Source organism: Thalassophryne amazonica, chromosome 16 (assembly GCF_902500255.1).
Source record: "Thalassophryne amazonica chromosome 16, fThaAma1.1, whole genome shotgun sequence".
In the NCBI taxonomy this organism is placed as follows: Eukaryota; Metazoa; Chordata; class Actinopteri; order Batrachoidiformes; family Batrachoididae; genus Thalassophryne; species Thalassophryne amazonica.
In genome coordinates, this window is record NC_047118.1 from 22,112,230 (window position 1) to 22,131,127 (window position 18,898).

At 40.8% G+C, this 18,898-nt stretch overlaps 2 protein-coding genes across 6 annotated transcripts; one reads left to right on the plus strand and one right to left on the minus strand.

Moving 5' to 3' along the window:
- The first annotated feature begins 1,391 nt into the window (after positions 1-1,391).
- On the plus strand, positions 1,392-2,820 carry zgc:103625 (methyltransferase-like 26 B). The gene is given in 7 exon segments (XM_034190537.1): positions 1,392-1,399; positions 1,477-1,659; positions 1,825-1,987; positions 2,077-2,136; positions 2,217-2,284; positions 2,376-2,454; positions 2,538-2,820. Coding segments are annotated over 7 exon segments (609 nt in total). The 3' UTR covers positions 2,586-2,820.
- A 2,871-nt stretch (positions 2,821-5,691) lies between these two features.
- Positions 5,692-18,520, minus strand: hgs (hepatocyte growth factor-regulated tyrosine kinase substrate). Of its 5 annotated transcripts, none has more exons than XM_034190022.1 (20): positions 18,371-18,520; positions 15,184-15,268; positions 14,989-15,064; positions 14,515-14,607; positions 13,771-13,894; positions 13,177-13,229; positions 13,015-13,083; positions 12,769-12,893; positions 11,669-11,783; positions 11,066-11,164; positions 10,888-10,983; positions 10,737-10,775; positions 10,458-10,622; positions 10,147-10,360; positions 9,881-10,053; positions 9,651-9,791; positions 9,017-9,200; positions 8,741-8,883; positions 8,462-8,629; positions 5,692-6,737 (listed from the first exon to the last, which is right to left on the minus strand). In XM_034190022.1, exons 1-20 carry the CDS (start codon positions 18,405-18,407, stop codon positions 6,636-6,638), a joined length of 2,301 nt encoding a protein of 766 aa, XP_034045913.1. In that variant the 5' UTR covers positions 18,408-18,520; the 3' UTR covers positions 5,692-6,635. The 5 variants fall into 5 exon arrangements, with proteins under 5 accessions (XP_034045913.1, XP_034045914.1, XP_034045915.1 ...); XM_034190023.1 differs by having other exon boundaries at positions 6,600-6,737; positions 13,771-13,891; XM_034190024.1 differs by having other exon boundaries at positions 6,600-6,737; positions 11,669-11,780.
- Positions 18,521-18,898: the final 378 nt, after the last annotated feature.

Genomic DNA, 18,898 nt, shown 5'->3' on the forward strand with positions numbered 1-18,898 from the left:
TGCGTTCCATTTCCCTTCACGTGCTGTCTTGTTCACTTTGTGAGGACTTTGTGTATTTTTTAAGTCTACTTAAAATTGCTTTTTATGAGGTTGTATATAATTCACCCCACTTTCATCGCATACAGTACATAACTGAAGTGAGTTTAATCCATGAAATATCTCTTAAATTATTAAATTATATGGACTCACAATGATCCATGTCAACAAGTAGAATGTTTCTTAAACACTTCACATTAGCGAAGAAATGGCCTAAAGATGCTGGCTTGTAATCAAATCCTCTGTTCATTTCCCTCTTCAGAGAGGAAAAAAGTCACTGCAGTGCCCTTGAGCAGGGTCCTTGCCAAGTGCAAATGCATGACAAGTATCTGACATTAGTTTGCAATAGAGGTGGGCGGATCGATCCTAATATCGATAATAGATACCAACGCTGGTATTGATATTGAACGATTCTAGTGTAAAAAGATCGATACTCAAGCTTTTTTCCTCTCCCGCACGCAGATTCATCAAAGTCTACTCTCTGTACGAGTAGCGCTGCGCTGTGTCACACAACACAGAGCAGTGCACCCATGTATTGTGGTTTGTCAGCCCTCTACCTCAGGAGATTTTAAGTTGTGTTGAGTGTTTTTTTAAACAAAAATGTTGATTGTGATAAAGTATTTTGTTGTCACGTACAATGTTTGGCGAAATTCTATGCTAGGTCTTTTGGATCTATGAAGCTTAAATATGAAAAAGTATCAGTATCAATATCGGCGATACTGGGCCTGTATTTACTTGGTATTGGATCAATACCAAAATTCCCGGTATCGCCCACCTCTAGTTTGCAAACATAGGGCATCCTTGCAAAATGCTTTGAAAAGCGCTGCAGAATCCATTTACCGTTTCAGAAATACGGGCCAACTATGCATTGGGAGTCATTTGGTGTTTGGTGTCTTGCTCAAGGACTCTTCAACACACAGACGAGATCAAACAACCTTTCTTTTCGTCAACAATCCAGTTGTACCTGAGCTAGTGGTCACAGCAGCAATCGAATAACACTTTAGACTCAACATCATGAAACTAATTAATTATATGCATTACATTTATGTTCAGTCATACATATGGAGCTATTGGATGTTGGTAAAAAGCTTCAATCGGCATTCTGATTTTAAAATTGGATTTAATGTTTTTCTACATCTGCTCTCTCGGAGTGTACCCCGGCTATGCCAGTGCTGTTTTGGACACCGGGGAGGAGCACAGTGGGAATCCTCTTAAGGAGGTAATCTCTGTACCCATCTGCTGTTACAGTCATTTGTCACCATGGAAGCATCACCAGTCTGTTATTTCCTCTACTAACCGTTGTTGACCCATAAAATAAAGGTACGCCTGGTTGCCTGCTGGAAGAGGAGGGTATAATGCAAAGGTACCAATGCTTTTGGTGTCATTTTTCCGATGTGGTGGACCTGCAGGGTAACATGTTCTTCTGCTTTCAACATCCAGAGCATGCTGCTGTCTCCTGAGCCTGTGTGATGTACTGGGGGATGTGCTGGAGGACCAGTCCCACAAACAACTGTTTGCCTTAGAGCTGGGCTCTGGAACTGGCCAACATGTCATACGCTTTGCCCAAAAAATGCCCTTCATCACCTGGCAACCTTCTGACATTCAAAGGGAGCTCCTTGACAGGTTTGTGCACTGCAACACCATCACTGATTATGTAGCATGAACCAGCCAGGTTTAACAGGCAGAGCCTAATCTATTCTCATGACGCACAGAAGGAAAAAGGTGCACGTATAAGCCAGCAAGTGATTTAATGTCATTTTAATAAAAATTTTCCACTTTGCCTTGCAGTATTTAGGCATACATTACTGCAACTAAATCAAAAACTGTGCTGCAACCTGTCCACCTGGATGCCAGTGAACCCTGGGAGAAATGGGCAGGACTTCTTCGCAACTCCTTTGATGTTATTGTTGCCATCAACTTACTGCAGTGCAGCTCCTTCTAAACAGCAGTGGTTAGCCATAGCTAGTTTGTTCTAAATCCAAAATCCACACCAGTAACTTAATATCACTGAACCTTTTATTTTATATACTATTCCCAAAGGGTGTTTTCAATGGAGCAGCTCAGATCCTCAAACAAGATGGTCTTTTGTTAATATACGGGGTAGGTGTCTATGAAATACAGTCACTTGAGAAACTGAATCAATTGACAGCATTTTGATACATTTTTAAAATATTTTCCAGGTATTTGCCATTAATGGCTTAATTACACCGAGCTGTAATGAACATTTGGATGCCGAGCTGAGAAAAAAGTGAGTTTTCACTAAAAAATGACAAGTGTTTTGTCAAGTTGCGCGGGTGAAATGTGATTACTAGAAGAAAGTGATGATGTGGTTTACACAGGAACCCACAGTGGGGCCTTCGAGACATTGATGTTCTGAGGCAGCTGGCCTACAGCAACGGGCTGCATTTGGAGAGGATGGTAAGTCATTCAACTTGGGTGCTTGGTTAAAAAAAAAAAAGTAATACATAATATAATTTGCATTAAAAGTCTTTCATTTCCAGATTGAGATGGAAGAATACAACAAATGCCTCGTGTTCAGAAAATTTTAAAGAGAACAAACACTGGATCAAGACTGCTCTCCTGTTCCAACTGTGAATCAAACATTTGAGTATATGACATCAGTCATGCTATAGCCTTACTGTAAACCTTATATTAAAATGTGAACTGTAACACTTTGCTTTCATGAATCATTTTTGTCAATTCAAAGTACAGCAAACAGCCATGTGAAGATAATACTGTACATACTAGCAACTAAGTACCCAACTGAAGCTGGCACAGGATGGTTTCAGATGTAGGTCCAATTAATTTTTTTTATTATTTTTGCAAGTTTGTTAAAAAATCCTAAGAAATCACACATACATAAGTATTCACAGCCTTTGCCATGAAGATCAAAATTGAGCTCAAGTACATCCTGTTTCCACTGATCATCCTTGAGATGTTTCTACAGCTTAGTTGGGGTCCACCTGGGGTAAATTTAGTTGATTGGACAGGATTTGGAAAGGCACATCTGTCTGTCTACATATAAGGTCCCACAGTTGACAGTGCATTTCAGAGCACAAACCAGGCATGAAGTCAAAGGAATTGTCTGTAGACCTCTGGGACAGTATTGTCTCAAGGCACAAATCTGAGGAAGGGTACAGAAACATTTCTGCTGCTGTGAAGGACCCAATGAGTAAAGTGGCCTCCGCCATCCATAAATGGGAGTAGTTCAGATTCACCAGGACTCTTCCTAAGCTGGCCACCCGTCTAAACTGAGCAATCAGAAAAGGGTGTTAGTCAGGGAGGTGACCAAGAACCCAATGGTCAGAGTTCCAGCATTCCTGTGGAGAGAGGAGAACCTTCCAAAAGGACAACCATCTCTTCAGCAATCCACCAATCCTGTATGGTAGAGTGGCCAGACGTAAGCCATAAGCCACTGATTAGTTAAAGACATGGCAACCCACATGGAGTTTGCCTAAAGACAATTGAAGGACTCTCAGACAACGAGAAATAAAATTCTCTGATGTGATGAGACAAAGATTGAACTCTTTGGCATTAATGCCAGGTGTAACGTTTGGAGGAAACAGGCACCATCCCTACAGTGAAGCATGGTGGTGGCAGCATCACGCTGTGGGGATGTTTTTTCAGCAGCAGGAACTGGGAGACTAGTCAGGATTGAGGGAAATATGAATGTAGCAATGTACAGAGCCATCCTGGATGGAAACCTGCTCCAGAGTGCTCTTGACCTCAGACTGGGGCGATGGTTCATCTTTCAGTAGGACAATGACATTAAGCACACAGGCAAGATATCAAAGGAGTGGCGTCAGGACAACTCTGTGAATGTCCTTGAGTGGCCCAGCAAGAAACCAGACCTGAATCCGACTGAACATCTCTTGAGGCTGTAATAGCTGCCAATGTATGAGCAAAGGGTGTGAATACTTATGTACATGTGATTTCTTAGTTTTTATTTTTAATAATTTACAAAAATAAAAGCTTTTTTCCATCCATCCATCCATTTTCTTCCGCTTATCCGAGGTCGGGTCGCGGGGGCAGCCATTCAAGCAAAGCCGCCCAGACCTCCCCATCCGCACACACCTCCCCCAGCTCCTCCGGGGGAGCCCAGAGGCGTTCCTAGACAGCTGAGAGACATAGTCCCTCCAGCGTGTCCTGGGTCTTCCCCAGGGCCTCCTCCCGATGGGACGTGCCCGAACACCTCTCCAGCGAGGTGTCCAGGGGGCACCCAGAAAAGATGCCCGAGCCACCTCAGCTGGCTCCTTTCGACGTGGAGGAGCAGCGGCTCGATACCGAGCACCCAGCCACCCTGCGGAGGAAACTCATCTCGGCTGCTTGTACTCACGATCTTGTTCTTTTGGTCATGAGCCAAATCTCATGACCATAGGTGAGGGTCGGAACGTAGATCGATCCGTTTGTCGATCTCATGCTCCATTCGTCCCTAACTCATGAACAAAACCCCGAGATACTTAAACTCCTCCACTTGAGGTAAGGATACCCCACCGACCGACCTGAAGAGGGCAAGGCACCTTTTTTCCAGTCAAGAACCATGGCCTCGGATTTGGAGGTGCTGATCCTCATCCCGGACGCTTCACACTCGGCTGCAAACCGCCCCAGTACATGCTGAAGGTCCTGGTTTGACAAAGCCAACAGGACCACATCATCCGCAAACAGCAGAGATGAGATTCTGTGGTTCCAAAACCGGACTCCCTCTACATCCTGGCTGCGCCTAGAAATTCTGTCTGCACTGGAAACAGGTTTGACTTACTATCGGCAATGCAAACCAAGCTCCTGCTGTGATCGTACAGGAACCGGATAGCCCTTAGCAAAGGACCCCGGAGACCTTGCAACCACAGCTACAGGTGGCCGCATCATGGAGGTGGAGAACATGGACCACTTGGACTACATGTCTCCAACCTCCCCCGGTATCTGGGAGAAGCTCTCCCGGAGGTGGGAGTTGAAGACCTCACTGACAGAAGGTTCCGCCAGTCGTTCCCAGCATACCCTCACGATACGTTTGGGCCTGCCAGGTCTGGCCGGCTTCTTCCCCTCCTAGCGGATCCAACTCACCACCAGGTGGTGATCGGTCGACAGATCAGCCCCTCTATTTACCCGAGTGTCCATGACACGTGGTCGATGGTCAGATGATATGATTACTAGCTTTTTTCATGTTATCATTATGGGGTGTTGTGAGTAGAATTTTGAAGAAACATTAATTTCCTCCATTTTGGAATAAGGCTGTAACAAAATGTGGAAAAGTGAAGCACTGTGAATACTTTCCGGATGCACTGTATGTGTGTGCATATGTATATACACACACACACACATACATATACACACACACACACACACACATCAATTCATAATGTGAGTGGTCCATTCCAGTGTATATCAGTGGTTTTTGCAGGCAGATGTACAAAGGCCAATCAGAATAATAATATGTAGGAGAAAAAGAATAAAGCAGGTAGGACAATAAGAACCAGATATTTATTAAATATAATTTTAAAATTACTTAAAGTTAGATCAGTATGAGAAAGAATTCCACAAATGGCAACTGAAGGGTTACAGAAGTCAGCAATTTGGTTTGTGTTACATACATGCGGAACATTATTTACTCTGCTAGCATTTTCTTGTTTCCACAGTCCCCAAGTATACTCAAGTAGAAAAAAAAAAAAAAAAAAAAAAAGACTGCCAACCTGTGCTTTTAACATATATACCTTCATTTATGACTCAATTATAACCAAATTCACATGGGCTGGGCACCTGGAGGCAACCTCCAGTAACGTCGCCATTTTTAGGGTGTTGTGGTGTCACAAAATTTGAATAAAGACATGCAGGCTGGATGTTGAATCCATCTAACTAGCTATCTGTAAATCATCAATAAAAAGAATGTTTTTAGAAAATATAGTGCATAACCAAATTAATGCACAAGATAATATGACCTTATTTTGCATCTGTTTGTGATCACAAGAAGGAACAGAAACTGATGCTGCAACATATGAACCTACTTACTGCAGATGACTTGGTGCCATTTGTTTCAGGCGTTTGAATGTGCTTACTCCCTCCAGACATCAATTTATAGCCACAATCTACAATCCATTAAAGAGCACATACAGATGTTTCGCAATCACTGCCAACAGATTTACATGAAGTTGCAATAATTCACTTTCAGTTCATAAAAAAAAAAAAAAAAAAATGCATGCAGATTTTGCATTAGAAAAATATGAGACCAAGAGAGGTTATGCTTTGATCATTTTTCTTGCCTTCCTTACAGTCATATTTTCTTAGTCATTTTAAATTTAATACCACTAACTATTTGAGTTTCAGTTATTGATTTATTAAAGGAAATACTAAATACTTGCCAGCCAGGAAGAGGTTGGAAGGTTTGGGTTATGGTGCTGTCCCTTGCACTGCTTCAGTGGGGCAATGGCAGCTGGCAAGGTGGGCCACAGTTTGGCAACATCATCACAATATGTTACATTGCCACAACATCAGAGTAAAGTGGAGGGTAAGAGATGTGTGTGAGTAACCAGAGGGGAACCTCCGAGTCATCCAGGGGACAAAGAAGGAGAAGCTGTAGTGTGTTAGATTCTGCAGCTCGTCAGTTTTCAGTCGAAGGAGATGAGCTGTGCTTCTGCGGTACCTGGGACAGACAGAACAGCCTGGGCCTGCTGCTGAGCAGGCTGCTGTGGACCACCAGGGGGCGCCACCTACCAAAGAAAATGGAAGGCATGCAATTACAAAATGTTACAGGCAGGTGGCCAAAATTTGTGTGGGGCAGTGGTTCCCAATCCTCACCGTTGGACCTCAAGTACTATGCCCTGCTCATTTCTCCCTGCTCTAACTGCTCATACTGACACAAATCAGGTGTGTTTCTTGGTCAGCCTAGCTGATTGACTGAACACGCCTGACTGAGTTTATCTGCCCCCCCCCCCCCAACACACATACACACACACACAAAGTATTTGATACTGCACTCACATTTTATCTGTATGTGGCATATTGTAAACTAGATGTATCATTAATTTCACTAAAAGAATGACTGAAAATTCCTCCACCTGGAATGTGAGCACAGCTGCCAATGGATGGTGTGCAGCAGTATGAAAGTAAGAAAAAAAAAAACTTTTTTTCTCAATTAAATTGTATTATGGACTATGCCAGGACATCACTGGTGCATGCCAAAGTCAAGATTGTCTTGAAAAATATCCTTTAAGTCAATGTGTTAGTTGCATTCCTTTTCTACATGTAGTGCAGCAGATAACAGAATAATTTACAGAGAAATCCTGCACCAAATTTGGCACAGATACTCCTTAGAAGAAAAAAAAAAGAAAAACAATTGGCCACTTGAATTTTCAATAGGCAGGCAAGTGGGGGTCAACTGAACAATTACACAGGGGTCCAAGTTAAAAGTTGCTCCAATCATATTGAAAACTATACCACACTATTAGTCTTATCACAGATATTCCAAAAAGCTATAGTTTGGACTATCTATAACTGAATATTATGGAGTTATGGGGTAAAAAAAACAGCAAGAACGGTGGCAAAGGTCAATTTCAGTTTGTACAGGGTCAAAAGTTAAAATTGCTCTCATTGCAAATGATTGGTCAATAGGGTTTTAAAAGGAATAATTTTCACCATGTGTCATGCTTGGTTATCACATTACGTGGTAACATGTCACATAAGATAGAATCCAACGGATGTCGACATTGTTTATTTACTTAGCAGACCAAACATTCCATACAGTCAAAACTATTCCATTTATTAATCCTATTAGGTTAACCAATTTGCACTACTTTTAACCAAATTTGGAGCAAATTTAACTTTTGACCCCTGTACAAACATAAATTGATCTTTGCCACCATTCTTGCTGTTTTTAACCCAAAACATTCAGTGACAGATTGTCCAAATTATACCTTTTTGGAATATTTATGATCAGACAAATAATGTGGTGTAGTTTTCAATATGATTGGAGCATCTTTTAACTTTGCCTCCTGTCTAATTCTACAACTGACCCCTACCTGGCTGCCTACTGAAAAGTCAAGTGGCCTATCGATTTTTTTCAAAAGAGTAATGTCTAAGGAGTATTTGTGCCGAATTTGATGCTTGCATCACCATTTGAAGGATCATTTCAGTTATCTGTTGCACTACAGCACTGAGGCAACAGTTTGTCCTGCCACAGATAAGCATTTGCCCCAATTTTCAGTAAGAAGTCATTTTCTACTTCCTATTTTAGAGAAATTGGGATCCGAGCAAAGATTAATTTAAAAGATATACTTTAAAATTTAAATAACAAAAAAATTAAAATGGAGACTTTCTTGTATCCATCTGGCACAGTTCACATTATTTTAACAGAACAATTAAACATTGTAAAATCACTTAAATGCGTGTTGCTGCTCTTCCAATATGACTTTATGAAAGGAAATAAGTGACTGACCTGCTGGTACATGGGCTGCTGGCCTGGCATATAGGGCTGTTGGGGGGGCATATTGGGGTCTTGTCCTGGCAATGCTGTAATCATGTTCTGCATGCTGTATGGCTGATAGCCCATGTAACCCATACCATTTGTGGGGGTTGCCTGGGACATGGGGGGCAAACTCTGACCCTGAGAGGCCAGACCAGGGACAAAAATTAGTAAAATAATTTGTTACCACTAGATATTGCAGCAGCACTTAAGGAAGAGAATTGAAACTAGGCTCCAGTCAGCCAATCACACCTGATAGCCCTGCGTAGGTGTTGGCTGGTAGTTGGAGTAGGTTGATGTTGTTGTGGGAGGGGCCTGGCCAGGAGGAGGAGGTGGTGGTGGCTGACCATTGTTGCCGGCAGTCTGGTACATGTAGGGATTAACTATACTGGGGTCTAGAGGGAGAAAAGAAAAGGTGTAATCATCCACATATAGAAAACCTTCCTGTTCAGCAGATTAGGAGTCAATGAACAGTACCTCAAACTTAAATTCATAGTTTATCTTTAATGCTCTCGGTGAGCTGCTCACCTGTGGCGGAACCAGGCATGGCCTGATACTGTGTGGGAACAGTCTGTCCAGCCTGGTTCATGTAAATATTGTGCATAGGTGAACCTTCCACTGAGCCAGCAGGGCTGAAGGTGCCTGGGTAGCTGGGTGGAGCACCAGGCTGGTACACCACACCCCCTGCCACGTTGGGAGGCAAGGACTGCATCTGCATGTGAATAGATAATCCAAAATACATCTAAGTGCACTGACTCTGTTAATATACATTAACTACAAAACCAAACAGTGTTCAACTCTTATCGTAGCCGTAAGAACACATTTAATATAACATGATCCATAAAGTGCACGACTGAGAATTAGAAAAATAAATAAATAAAACCATGTCATAAATTCATAAGGGTGTGTAGCTTTTCATGAGAATTACAGTCACCCCGGAGATTGTATTTATGCGGCAACTTTTCTACTGTGAATGAGTGGGACATGCATATTCTGACTTCAACGCTGCATGACTGATTTCACTGCTGACAGAGATGGGTGAGTAACATCTGTTTTTCTTAACAGAATTTAGACATTCAAGTCACTGACAGCTGATGAAGAAGAGAGTATCGCTGTATTTCACATCCATTTTACAATTATTCAAAAGTTCCACAACCTGTACCTGTGCATAGGGCAAAGAGAAAGCAGGCATTTGAGCTCTCATCTGGATTGTGTGTTTCTGTTGCTCCAGACGCATTTGCCTCTCCTTCTCCTGCTCCTGAAGGCGCTGAATGGCTAGCTGCCGTTGCATCTCCAGGTACTCCTGAAATGTAAAGAATGATGAGCACAAGTACTACAAAGCACAAAAAGGATTTGTATCTGCAGTGTCACTGCAGAGAGTAAATGAAACACCTGTTTCTTTTGCCTCATGATCTCCAGTTTCTGTGCCAGCTGGATCTGCCTCTGCCTTTCTGCTTCTTCTGCAGCACGGCGAAGCTTTTCTCTATGCTCATCTCGAAGGGCGTTGAGAGCTGCCCGAGCATCGCGCACTTGGGCCAGCTTGTCCTGCAGACCCTCGTAGTACACTGTTGACAGCACAAAGGATGTCACACTGTAGATAGTGTGACAGAAACACAGACTTCCATACGTATAAATGCTCCTGTAAAGCTAGGACTCACGTCTCTTCTCATCCAGCTGGTTGAGGATGTCCAATAGCTGTGGATGCATATTATTGATGGACTGGAAGAGAGACAGCACTGCACTGTCATTTGTGATGCTGCGGCCACGCACGTGGTTACTCTTCATGCGGTTCAGGAAAGTGGTGACAGCATTTTGCAGAGCCTTCAGAAACTGCTCGTGGTTCTCCTCTGACTCCCCATTCTGGTACTGCTGCTGAAATAGGGGCAGTAATGCGTCATGATTTGTGGGCTGCCCACACCAGTTTCAGCAGAAATGCACTTAGTACAAATAAAACCCGAGCACAATATACCTCCACTATGCTGGCAGGTTGTGCAGGCATGAGAGTTTCTACAGGCTGACTGACTGATGGCAGGGGCTCAGCCAAAGGCACAGGGGCCGGGGCTGAGGGGGTGGGACTCTTACGAGCCTCTTCCTGTTTCTTCTCCCAGTATGTTCTATTCAGATAACGGGCCAGCTAGAATGAGGCAATACATTCAATATTAATACTTTTAAAATAGCACAACATTTCCATATTGTAAAACAACACATTTAAAAAGAAAAAAAAAAGGAGAAATAACAATAATAATACCTCAGGGTCTACTTCTTCAGCTGACGGAGCAGAAGAGTTCTAGAGAAAACAGAGTTCACATTTGTCTTAGTAAGAAACTGTCTGGATGAGGCCATTTGCAGAAGTGTTAGTTTTAAATGCTGCAAAGCCGTTGCATGAGAAGTCATCTTACCACAGGGGATGTGTAGAGAGTACTGACTGGTGGTGCCGATGATGTCACAGGAGTGGGCTCAGTTTTGGGATATGCTGAGTAAGAGTTCTTCTGTCTCTGTAATTAAACACAGCCATGAATCGGTCTCTTCACACAAGCTGGTTAAGAGTAAAACTGAATTGTGGGTCATGTCACCCACCATTCGCTCCTTCTCCTCTGCCTCACTTTGGCTGAGAGCAATTGCCAGCTGCAGCTCCTCCTCCTCCTGCAGTGCAGCCTCATCTCTCTTGGGGGGCATCTGGTGGAATGGGGCAAAAAGAAATAATAAAAACAATCACATCATCAGACTAAAAACCCAATGAAGAGGTTGGCTGGGGAAACAAAGTAGTACAATTTTCCGATACAAAGCATAGAGAAGGCAAAAGAACAATTCAAACAACCAATTATGTCTTCAAATGATTTCAATTCCACAATATATTTATTTTAATCAAGACCTTTCTGACATTTAAGATGTTAAAAAAAAGACAAAAGGTATTATACCTGAAAACTGGAGTAAAGACAAAAGAAGAAAATACACAGCGACGGCTTTGGGATAATGCTCAGAATTCTTTACACTATATTGAATGTAATGCTTGCTGTGCCATATCTTAAGACTGAAGCCATATTGTGCACTGGAAGACCTGTATATGATCAATGAGCTTATAGGCAATAACTGATGAAAATTAAGCTTGCGAAGTCCCATTCTTGCTATACAACTGTTTACAAAGTAAATTTAGCACTCTCTACTCTCTCAAGAAGGTACCTGTGACTGTTGGGATAGTGGGCTGGTCAGGTACTCTGGAGGAAGCTCAGCAGTGCCTGAAGGCGCTGTCTTACCCTCGGCTTTCCTAAGCGGAGGAGAGAGGGACGGGTGGCTGGTGAGGAAAAGGGATCAGGGAGGACAAACAGTCTTGTAAATCAACAGATGAGAGCATGATGTCAAAACACCAAGAACTCTCATTTATAAACAAATCATTTAAGAAAACAGACAACTCATCTCACATCTGCCAATGCTGCGTCAAGTTGAATTAATGAATACATTTTATTTTCATCAATGGTATAATGATTGATAAGAGACAAGATTTGCATACCACATTTTTAAGCATTATTCAATCCCTGAAAATATTAAGGTTTGTATGATCATTTCTGTGACATCTGTGCAAAACAAGACCTAAAATCACAACATTATGACTTTCTATACATTTGACAGTGCTGGACTATTTCCCTATATTTCAGTTGCCATCTAATTTATTTTTATTTAATTTATTTTAGCATTGTCTGGAGCTGACATGCATGGGTTGCCCAGATTTGGTTACAAATTGCACCAGATGTACCTTTAAAATATAACCTCTTGTGTAAAACAAGTAAGCCTCTACAACATCTTAGAAAATATGGCAAAATAAACATGTTGGAATAAGTCAGAAAAATAATTAAACTTTACTTGCCTTATAGTTCACTTCATTTTAAACTTAACACACTTATACAGTGCCAACTCACAATGCAAGTCATCTCAGTCGCTTTATAGACAGAGTAAGGTCAAAACCTTAACCACCACATGAGCAAGAACATCTGCCAGTTGCTGTCCAAGCAAAAACAAAATGCATGGCACTATCCTTAAAATATCATCATCTGTTTCCTCAGTCTAGTGCCAAACTGTTCAATTTTCAGGAGAAGTGGCACAATTATTATACATATCAAAGCAAGTAGCAACAGACAACAACAACGTAACACAACAGGTGTATAAACTTGGAATATTGGTGCATTACTGCAGTTATATAGAGATAATAGCCCAGGTGTCCTGTACATTATACATGCAGAGTCAAAATAAAGATACTTTCTCCATTATCAAGTCTATGGACTCACTTATTAAGAAGCTCAAAGCAGGGTTCACATACGCGCACCTCCTTCTCTATGCCAAACTTTGGAATGGTCGAGTATTTAGAAGAACACTTCCCACAAAAAATCTGGCCACAGGCACGACAATGGTGCTAGAAAAGCAAACAACAAAACTAGGTCAGGTTATGCACAAATCATGCACTACAGAGTGCTGTAAACGAACGTAGAAGCCTGTAAATATTTGTGCTCTATGTATGTTGAAGGACAGCCTACCTTTCTTGTCATAACTCCAAACTGGACTCTGCATCGGTGACACTCCTCAGCATCAACCCAGTCTGGGGCCTGGACAGAATAAACAGACATAATATAACACTGTAGGTCTCTTTTAGAAAAATAAATGTGAATCTTATTCATTGACAAGTTAAAAAGTCATACTCTTTCAGCTGCAAACATTGCATCACTCTCCTTAAACTCTGGGAACACATGACCTATAAAAAAAAAAAAATCTGTTAGCCATAGGCATAGATGCTACTATTAGAAAGAAAAAAGAAAAAAATACATAATGCCAATATTCTTTGATTAGTAATCCTCACTGCAACACTGTGGGAATGGGAATTATTTGGTCATCCCTCATCTTAAATAAAGTTATTCACCAATATTATTATAGACAGGAAACATGCACTTCATTGTACATTCAGATTTGCTGCGATGTCCTTTCAAGCAGATTTCAATACATTTAACACAAAGTTAAAGCTATTAAAAAAAAAAACTAACAGCACATGGGTGCCTGAGTGTTGAGGACCCCAGTGACTGAAGAAGGACAAGAGGATGTCCACCCCTCACCTAACTGCAGCAGATGGATGGCTACTATCGAGAAGCGGGGATGGGCCTGACTAGGTGGTTGTCATTCATGACGCAAGGGGGATCCGTGGTGTTGTGGATGAAGCAAGCATGACACCAGGACTTGCTCCCAGAGTTGACTTTAACACCAATATAACTATTTTGTCACATATGCATATATCCACTTACCTTCTACTTTCATGATCTGGTAAGTATCTTGAACCACTTTGTACTTGGGCTCATTGCGGAAGGCATTGGCCCAGGCCTGAATCAGGTACAGGATCTTGTTTCTGACGTTCGGCTCGGTCTGCTTCTAGGGTGAGGAGATTCATTTTTAAAAATGTATACGAGTGTGTATATATGTACGTGTGTGTGTGTAAGAAAGTCCCGTCCCCCCCGCTCCAACTTTAAATCCTCATATTCATCTTCTCCAATTTAGCTGTCACATATAATAGCTGACCTGATCAAGTGTCCAAATCAAAACAGAGTTTTGGTGTGCTTTTTACTCATTTACTTTTTAAAAGAATGTCTCTTTAAAGTAGCCCTTCTCAGACTTTGGGGCAGTCACGCTCCCTCTCTGCAACAGTATCAATGCCAGCCCATGCCCAACATCTTTGTGGATCGCAGTCAATTTGTGAATAAACACGTCATTTAACTGACACAATGACGCAAGTGGAAACACAGCTTGCTTGATAACAGAAATTATGAAATGCAATAAATAAATAAATAAATCTAAATTTGATCAAGGATGTCTTTATTGCTCCCAAGGGGAAATTTGTTGGACATTCACCGTAACCAAAAACCACAACACCATCAAAATCATAAGTTATAAGAAAGGCCAATAAAAATAACGTGATAATGAATGAGTAAGAACCTTTAGAAATTAAAGTGAGAAAGAAAAAGAAGTTATACTGCATCTAAAATAAAGATCACCTTAAGTAGATCCTTTAGTTCCTCCATAGTTTGCTTACTAGCCACCTCATCATGGACTGTCTGGCCACAGTTCTTCACAACTGATTCAAGAACCTAAGGGTGAAGCCAAGTGATTACTCACATCTGTTATATTATACATACATGGCACATCATAGCAGCTTGCCCACAAATATATAGCTGTGTGGGGAAAAATGATTACACATTTACAGAACTGAAAGGAAAATGAAAGAGTTCATCAATATTGGTTCTAGGTACAGGTGAACTCTGTTAACTCATGTTTCGGCTTTACTCACAGTTGATTTGTGGACCCCAAAAATTTAGACTACTGTATAAAGACTAATGGATGTTTTTGGTCAACCTCATTAAATCAGTTTCAGATAACTGGCAGTTCGTTCGATGTTTGGATCCCCACTTGCGCAAATTAACGCAGTTCACCTGTATTTTTCATAGCCTGTGAAAAATAGATTATATTACCTCAAGTGCATAGAGAGCCACATGAGGATTCTTGTCATTCAGTTTCTTCTTAATGGCCCCAATGGCATATTTAGCTCTGCAGGAACAAAAAGCAAGTCCAAATACAAGTCATATCAGTGGAGTCGTCCTTCTTACGGGGCTATTTATACCTGCTGAAGGTAGGCACAAAAATAAAAAGAAGGTAGAATAACTCACTGTGTATCCCCTTGTCGAATAAGATCACAGATCTGGAGGATAGATTCCCAGTCAGTTTCCAGCAGCAGCTGACTGGTGGCTTTATCTGCAGTTGATTAAAACATACATACATACATATATATATTAAAAAGCACACAGTTGTAGGTGATAAGGAAAGCCCTTGCCGGCCTATTTACCAGTCAGTCACCAATAGCCACCAAATTTGCTATACTCTACCTTATATATATATATATATATATATATATATATATATATATATATATATATATATATATATATATATATATATATATATATATATATATATATATATATATATATATATATATGCACACACACACACCAGTAATATGCAATGTTTTAGGCACATTTAATGCATCATGAAGGCATTAAATGTATGAAAAGCTGACAAGTATTCATAAATAAATGAAATGTGTGATGAGTTTCAATTTTAATCAAAATCAATATGAAGATCTGGATCCATTTAAATGTGATTTTCAGTATACAAGTCGCAGGACCTCAGACTATTTTAAAAACAATGCGACTTAAAGTATGAGTAATTGTGTTTTATAAACATTTAATATTGTATGGTCATTTGCAACTGTGTTTACATGGTATTCTACTGGCCAGTACACGTAAAGATATTAAATTTAAAAATATGCTCACATATTCAGTTTTGTTGGAAATGATTTTGTGTTGACATGCTAATAAAAAGGGGGGGTCGGGGAGCATCAAATTCCACTTTTATTACAACTCTGGGATACCTAAAACTTTTGCACAGTACTGTATATATAAAAATCAAATCAATGCTGATAGTTTCAAGTGTAGGTAGAACGGTGTGGCAAGAGAAGGATTTCAGGACAGTCTGCTTTTTGAATGCAGTCTTCCATGAAGACAGCTTTTAGTCAAGTGAAACTGAAGAGGCGATGGATGGACACTGACCCTGCACTCCAAGGCACCGGACTTATCTCAAGACACCCTGTTGTGGTGCCAGTGACTGCATGCTCACCTCAATAATTCACTTTGTGTTGATGTTATTCTGTTCTTCAGCTTGGTAAAACTTTGTAAAAACCTTGTAACTATTACAATGACCTAAGCAGTGGGTCACTCCTGCAAGTCTGGTCTGCTTGAGGTTTCTTCCTCAATATCATCAGAGGGAGGTTTCCTTAGCACTGTCACCGTGCACTTTCTCAGTGGGGTTGGTAAGGTTAGACCATACTTGTGTGAAGCACTTTGAGGCAGCTTTGTTGTGTTTTGGTGCAATATAAATAATAATTGAAAATAAATTGGAGATAACATAAAAAAAAAGGGACAAATTCATCAGACGATAGTTCGGTCTGCAGTGATGTGTGGCTTGAACATAGTGGCTCAAAGGAGGAGGGAAGGAAAAAAATGTCAGATGGTGGCAGACAACAAAGGAAAATACAAGGGCTGGAGAAAGAAAAAAGGAAAAGGGGAAGACCAAAAAGGAAGTACGTGGATGTACTGAAGGAGGTGTCAGATGAGCTGAGTGACAAAAGAAGAGACTTAAGACAGAGTAACTGTAACAAGTCAACAGAAAACACTCACATCAGTGTTTAACAAACCTATAAAATGCCCTGTAATTTTAGTTCATATGTATATGTCACAGACATGAACAAGCAAAGCTCTTCAGCATCTCACCACATCATTTAAGTCTAGGGATGGGTATTGATAAGATTTTTATCGATACCGATGCCATTATCGATTCCACTTATGGACCTGCTTCCTTATCGATTCCCTTATCAATATCTCTTGAGAATTTTCTGTGTACTAAAAGTAGGCTTTACAGGTTTTCTATGTCAACAACATTTTTTGAATCTCACAGTAAATAACATATGAAATTGGTCACTGGATCGTTGATCTCTGGACTTAAATAAAATCTACATGATGGATCCTTGATTTCTGGCAGTTTTTGTCAAAAGCATTTCATTTCACACATTAATGGCATGAATGTCACTCCATACCTCTGAGCTGAGTTCAGCCAGCTGTGCTGCACGTCAGCATCAATGTAATTCATAAAGAACGCAGGACATCTCATTTTGGGAGGAAAAAAACATTTTAGTCGATTGTAGTCCCAGCTAGTGACTTTAATCCACACAAAAGTGACTCATGATTGACATTTTTAAATAGCTTTGAGAGGGGTTAAGAAGGGGACTTGCCGCTTCTGCAAAGCAGCGAAGCAATGAACCAACAAAGCAGTGGGTCAGAGCACTACTTTGTTGGTTCAAGAACAAGAACAGCTGCTGCAGAAGTGGTTGACTACAGAACCGCTTCAAGGGTCTGCAATCAACATAGAGAAATGATCATTTTCCTGACAAACACCCTCAAAAACAATGGCCACTCTGAAGGATCGATAACAAAATTGTTAAGCAAAAAGGCTATTGATGGTGGTGGATAGAATCATTTCGTGCCATTTCTGGCTTGTGGCTTCGTCCAAGAGCGAGCATCGTGGCGCTTCACTCATATATGATAAGTTGACAAACAGAAGGTTGTTTTTCTTTCTGACAGTTAGGTCAGATCTGAAAGCATGATATGATGCCTCAGGTTGCCGCATCCTTAAACTTAAGTCAAGGACAGTAAACTAATCCCTCACAACAGCACCTAAGGCTGACTGTGAAGTCTGATTTGAAATTATTTCAGAATTTTGGTCAAAATTTATGACTTAAAAAGCTGTAGTCCTATCACTGTAAGTTATGTAACAAATGTCCACGCATAATAAGTTACACAAATTATAAAAACTCACACGAATTTGGTATTACTTTAAACAGCGCTGAAACAACTATCGTTTAATAGATCAGTTAAAGATTGATTACGAATGATTTTTGTTGAGGGTGGGGGTTTCATCATGTAGTGTTAATGGGAAGCACAATCTGCTGATGTCAAGTCACTCACATTATCAACTGTTAATGAGGATGATAAAAGGATAAAGATTACATAGCTTAGGTTAATCAGCCATTAAAAAAAAAAAATAGGGACCAAATTCAGTACTTGAACACGGTGGTAAATTCCCTGTCAAACTAGGCCTCTAAACAATGACACCAATGCTAGCAAGCTACATTAGCCGGCCTGGTAGTCACAGCCCAAAAACAAAATACTGGAAAACATCGGCGTTTGAATGATAGCTGCAGAAGGAGCCATTAAACTGTCCAGTGTGCTTTTAACTCACCAAGAAGCCTCTCAAATGTACCCCCGCCTTTCCCCATGATAAACTGGGAGTCTGAAATCGGTGCGTGTTGTTTGCTCAGCTGAGTGATGGTAGCTTCTCTGTTAGCCACACAGCTGTGCTGCACTTCCTGTTTCCTTCTAATGACGTAAGATGAAGCATTGAAGCTTTCCTGTCAAATGGGTTCATGCTCGAAGTTTCCAGTGTTCACTCAAAATACGAGCTGTATAGAGAAATATGACATCTTGAAAGCGAGACATCCTCTTTACATAAATGATAAAAATGATTTTTTCTATTTAGTGTCGTTAAAGACAGCAGACCTGCTAAACGATACAGCCATCGATGCATGGGTTCAACGGAACAGGCTTTGTCACGTGCTTCGAAGCTCCGTTAGAAGACGACTGAACACTCCCCCCCCCCCTTTTTTTATTGTGTGTTTACTTAAAATTTTATTGTTTTCATACTGATGTCATGTGAAATATTTTAGCAAATTTAGGCAGCCTTTATTAGATTGGTACTTATGTACTGTTT

Bases quoted from the DNA above. Each gene is read 5' to 3' on its own strand.
- hgs (XM_034190022.1), bottom strand. From the start codon at position 18,407: ATGGGGAAAGGCGGGGGTACATTTGAGAGGCTTCTTG. The intron at 13,895-14,514 runs GTGATCTTTATT...TCCTCACCCTAG, and splicing joins AACTAAAGGATCTACTTAAG to AAGCAGACCGAGCCGAACGT. The intron at 6,738-8,461 runs GTCAGTCACTTA...TTTCTTTGGTAG, and splicing joins AGCAGCCCATGTACCAGCAG to GTGGCGCCCCCTGGTGGTCC.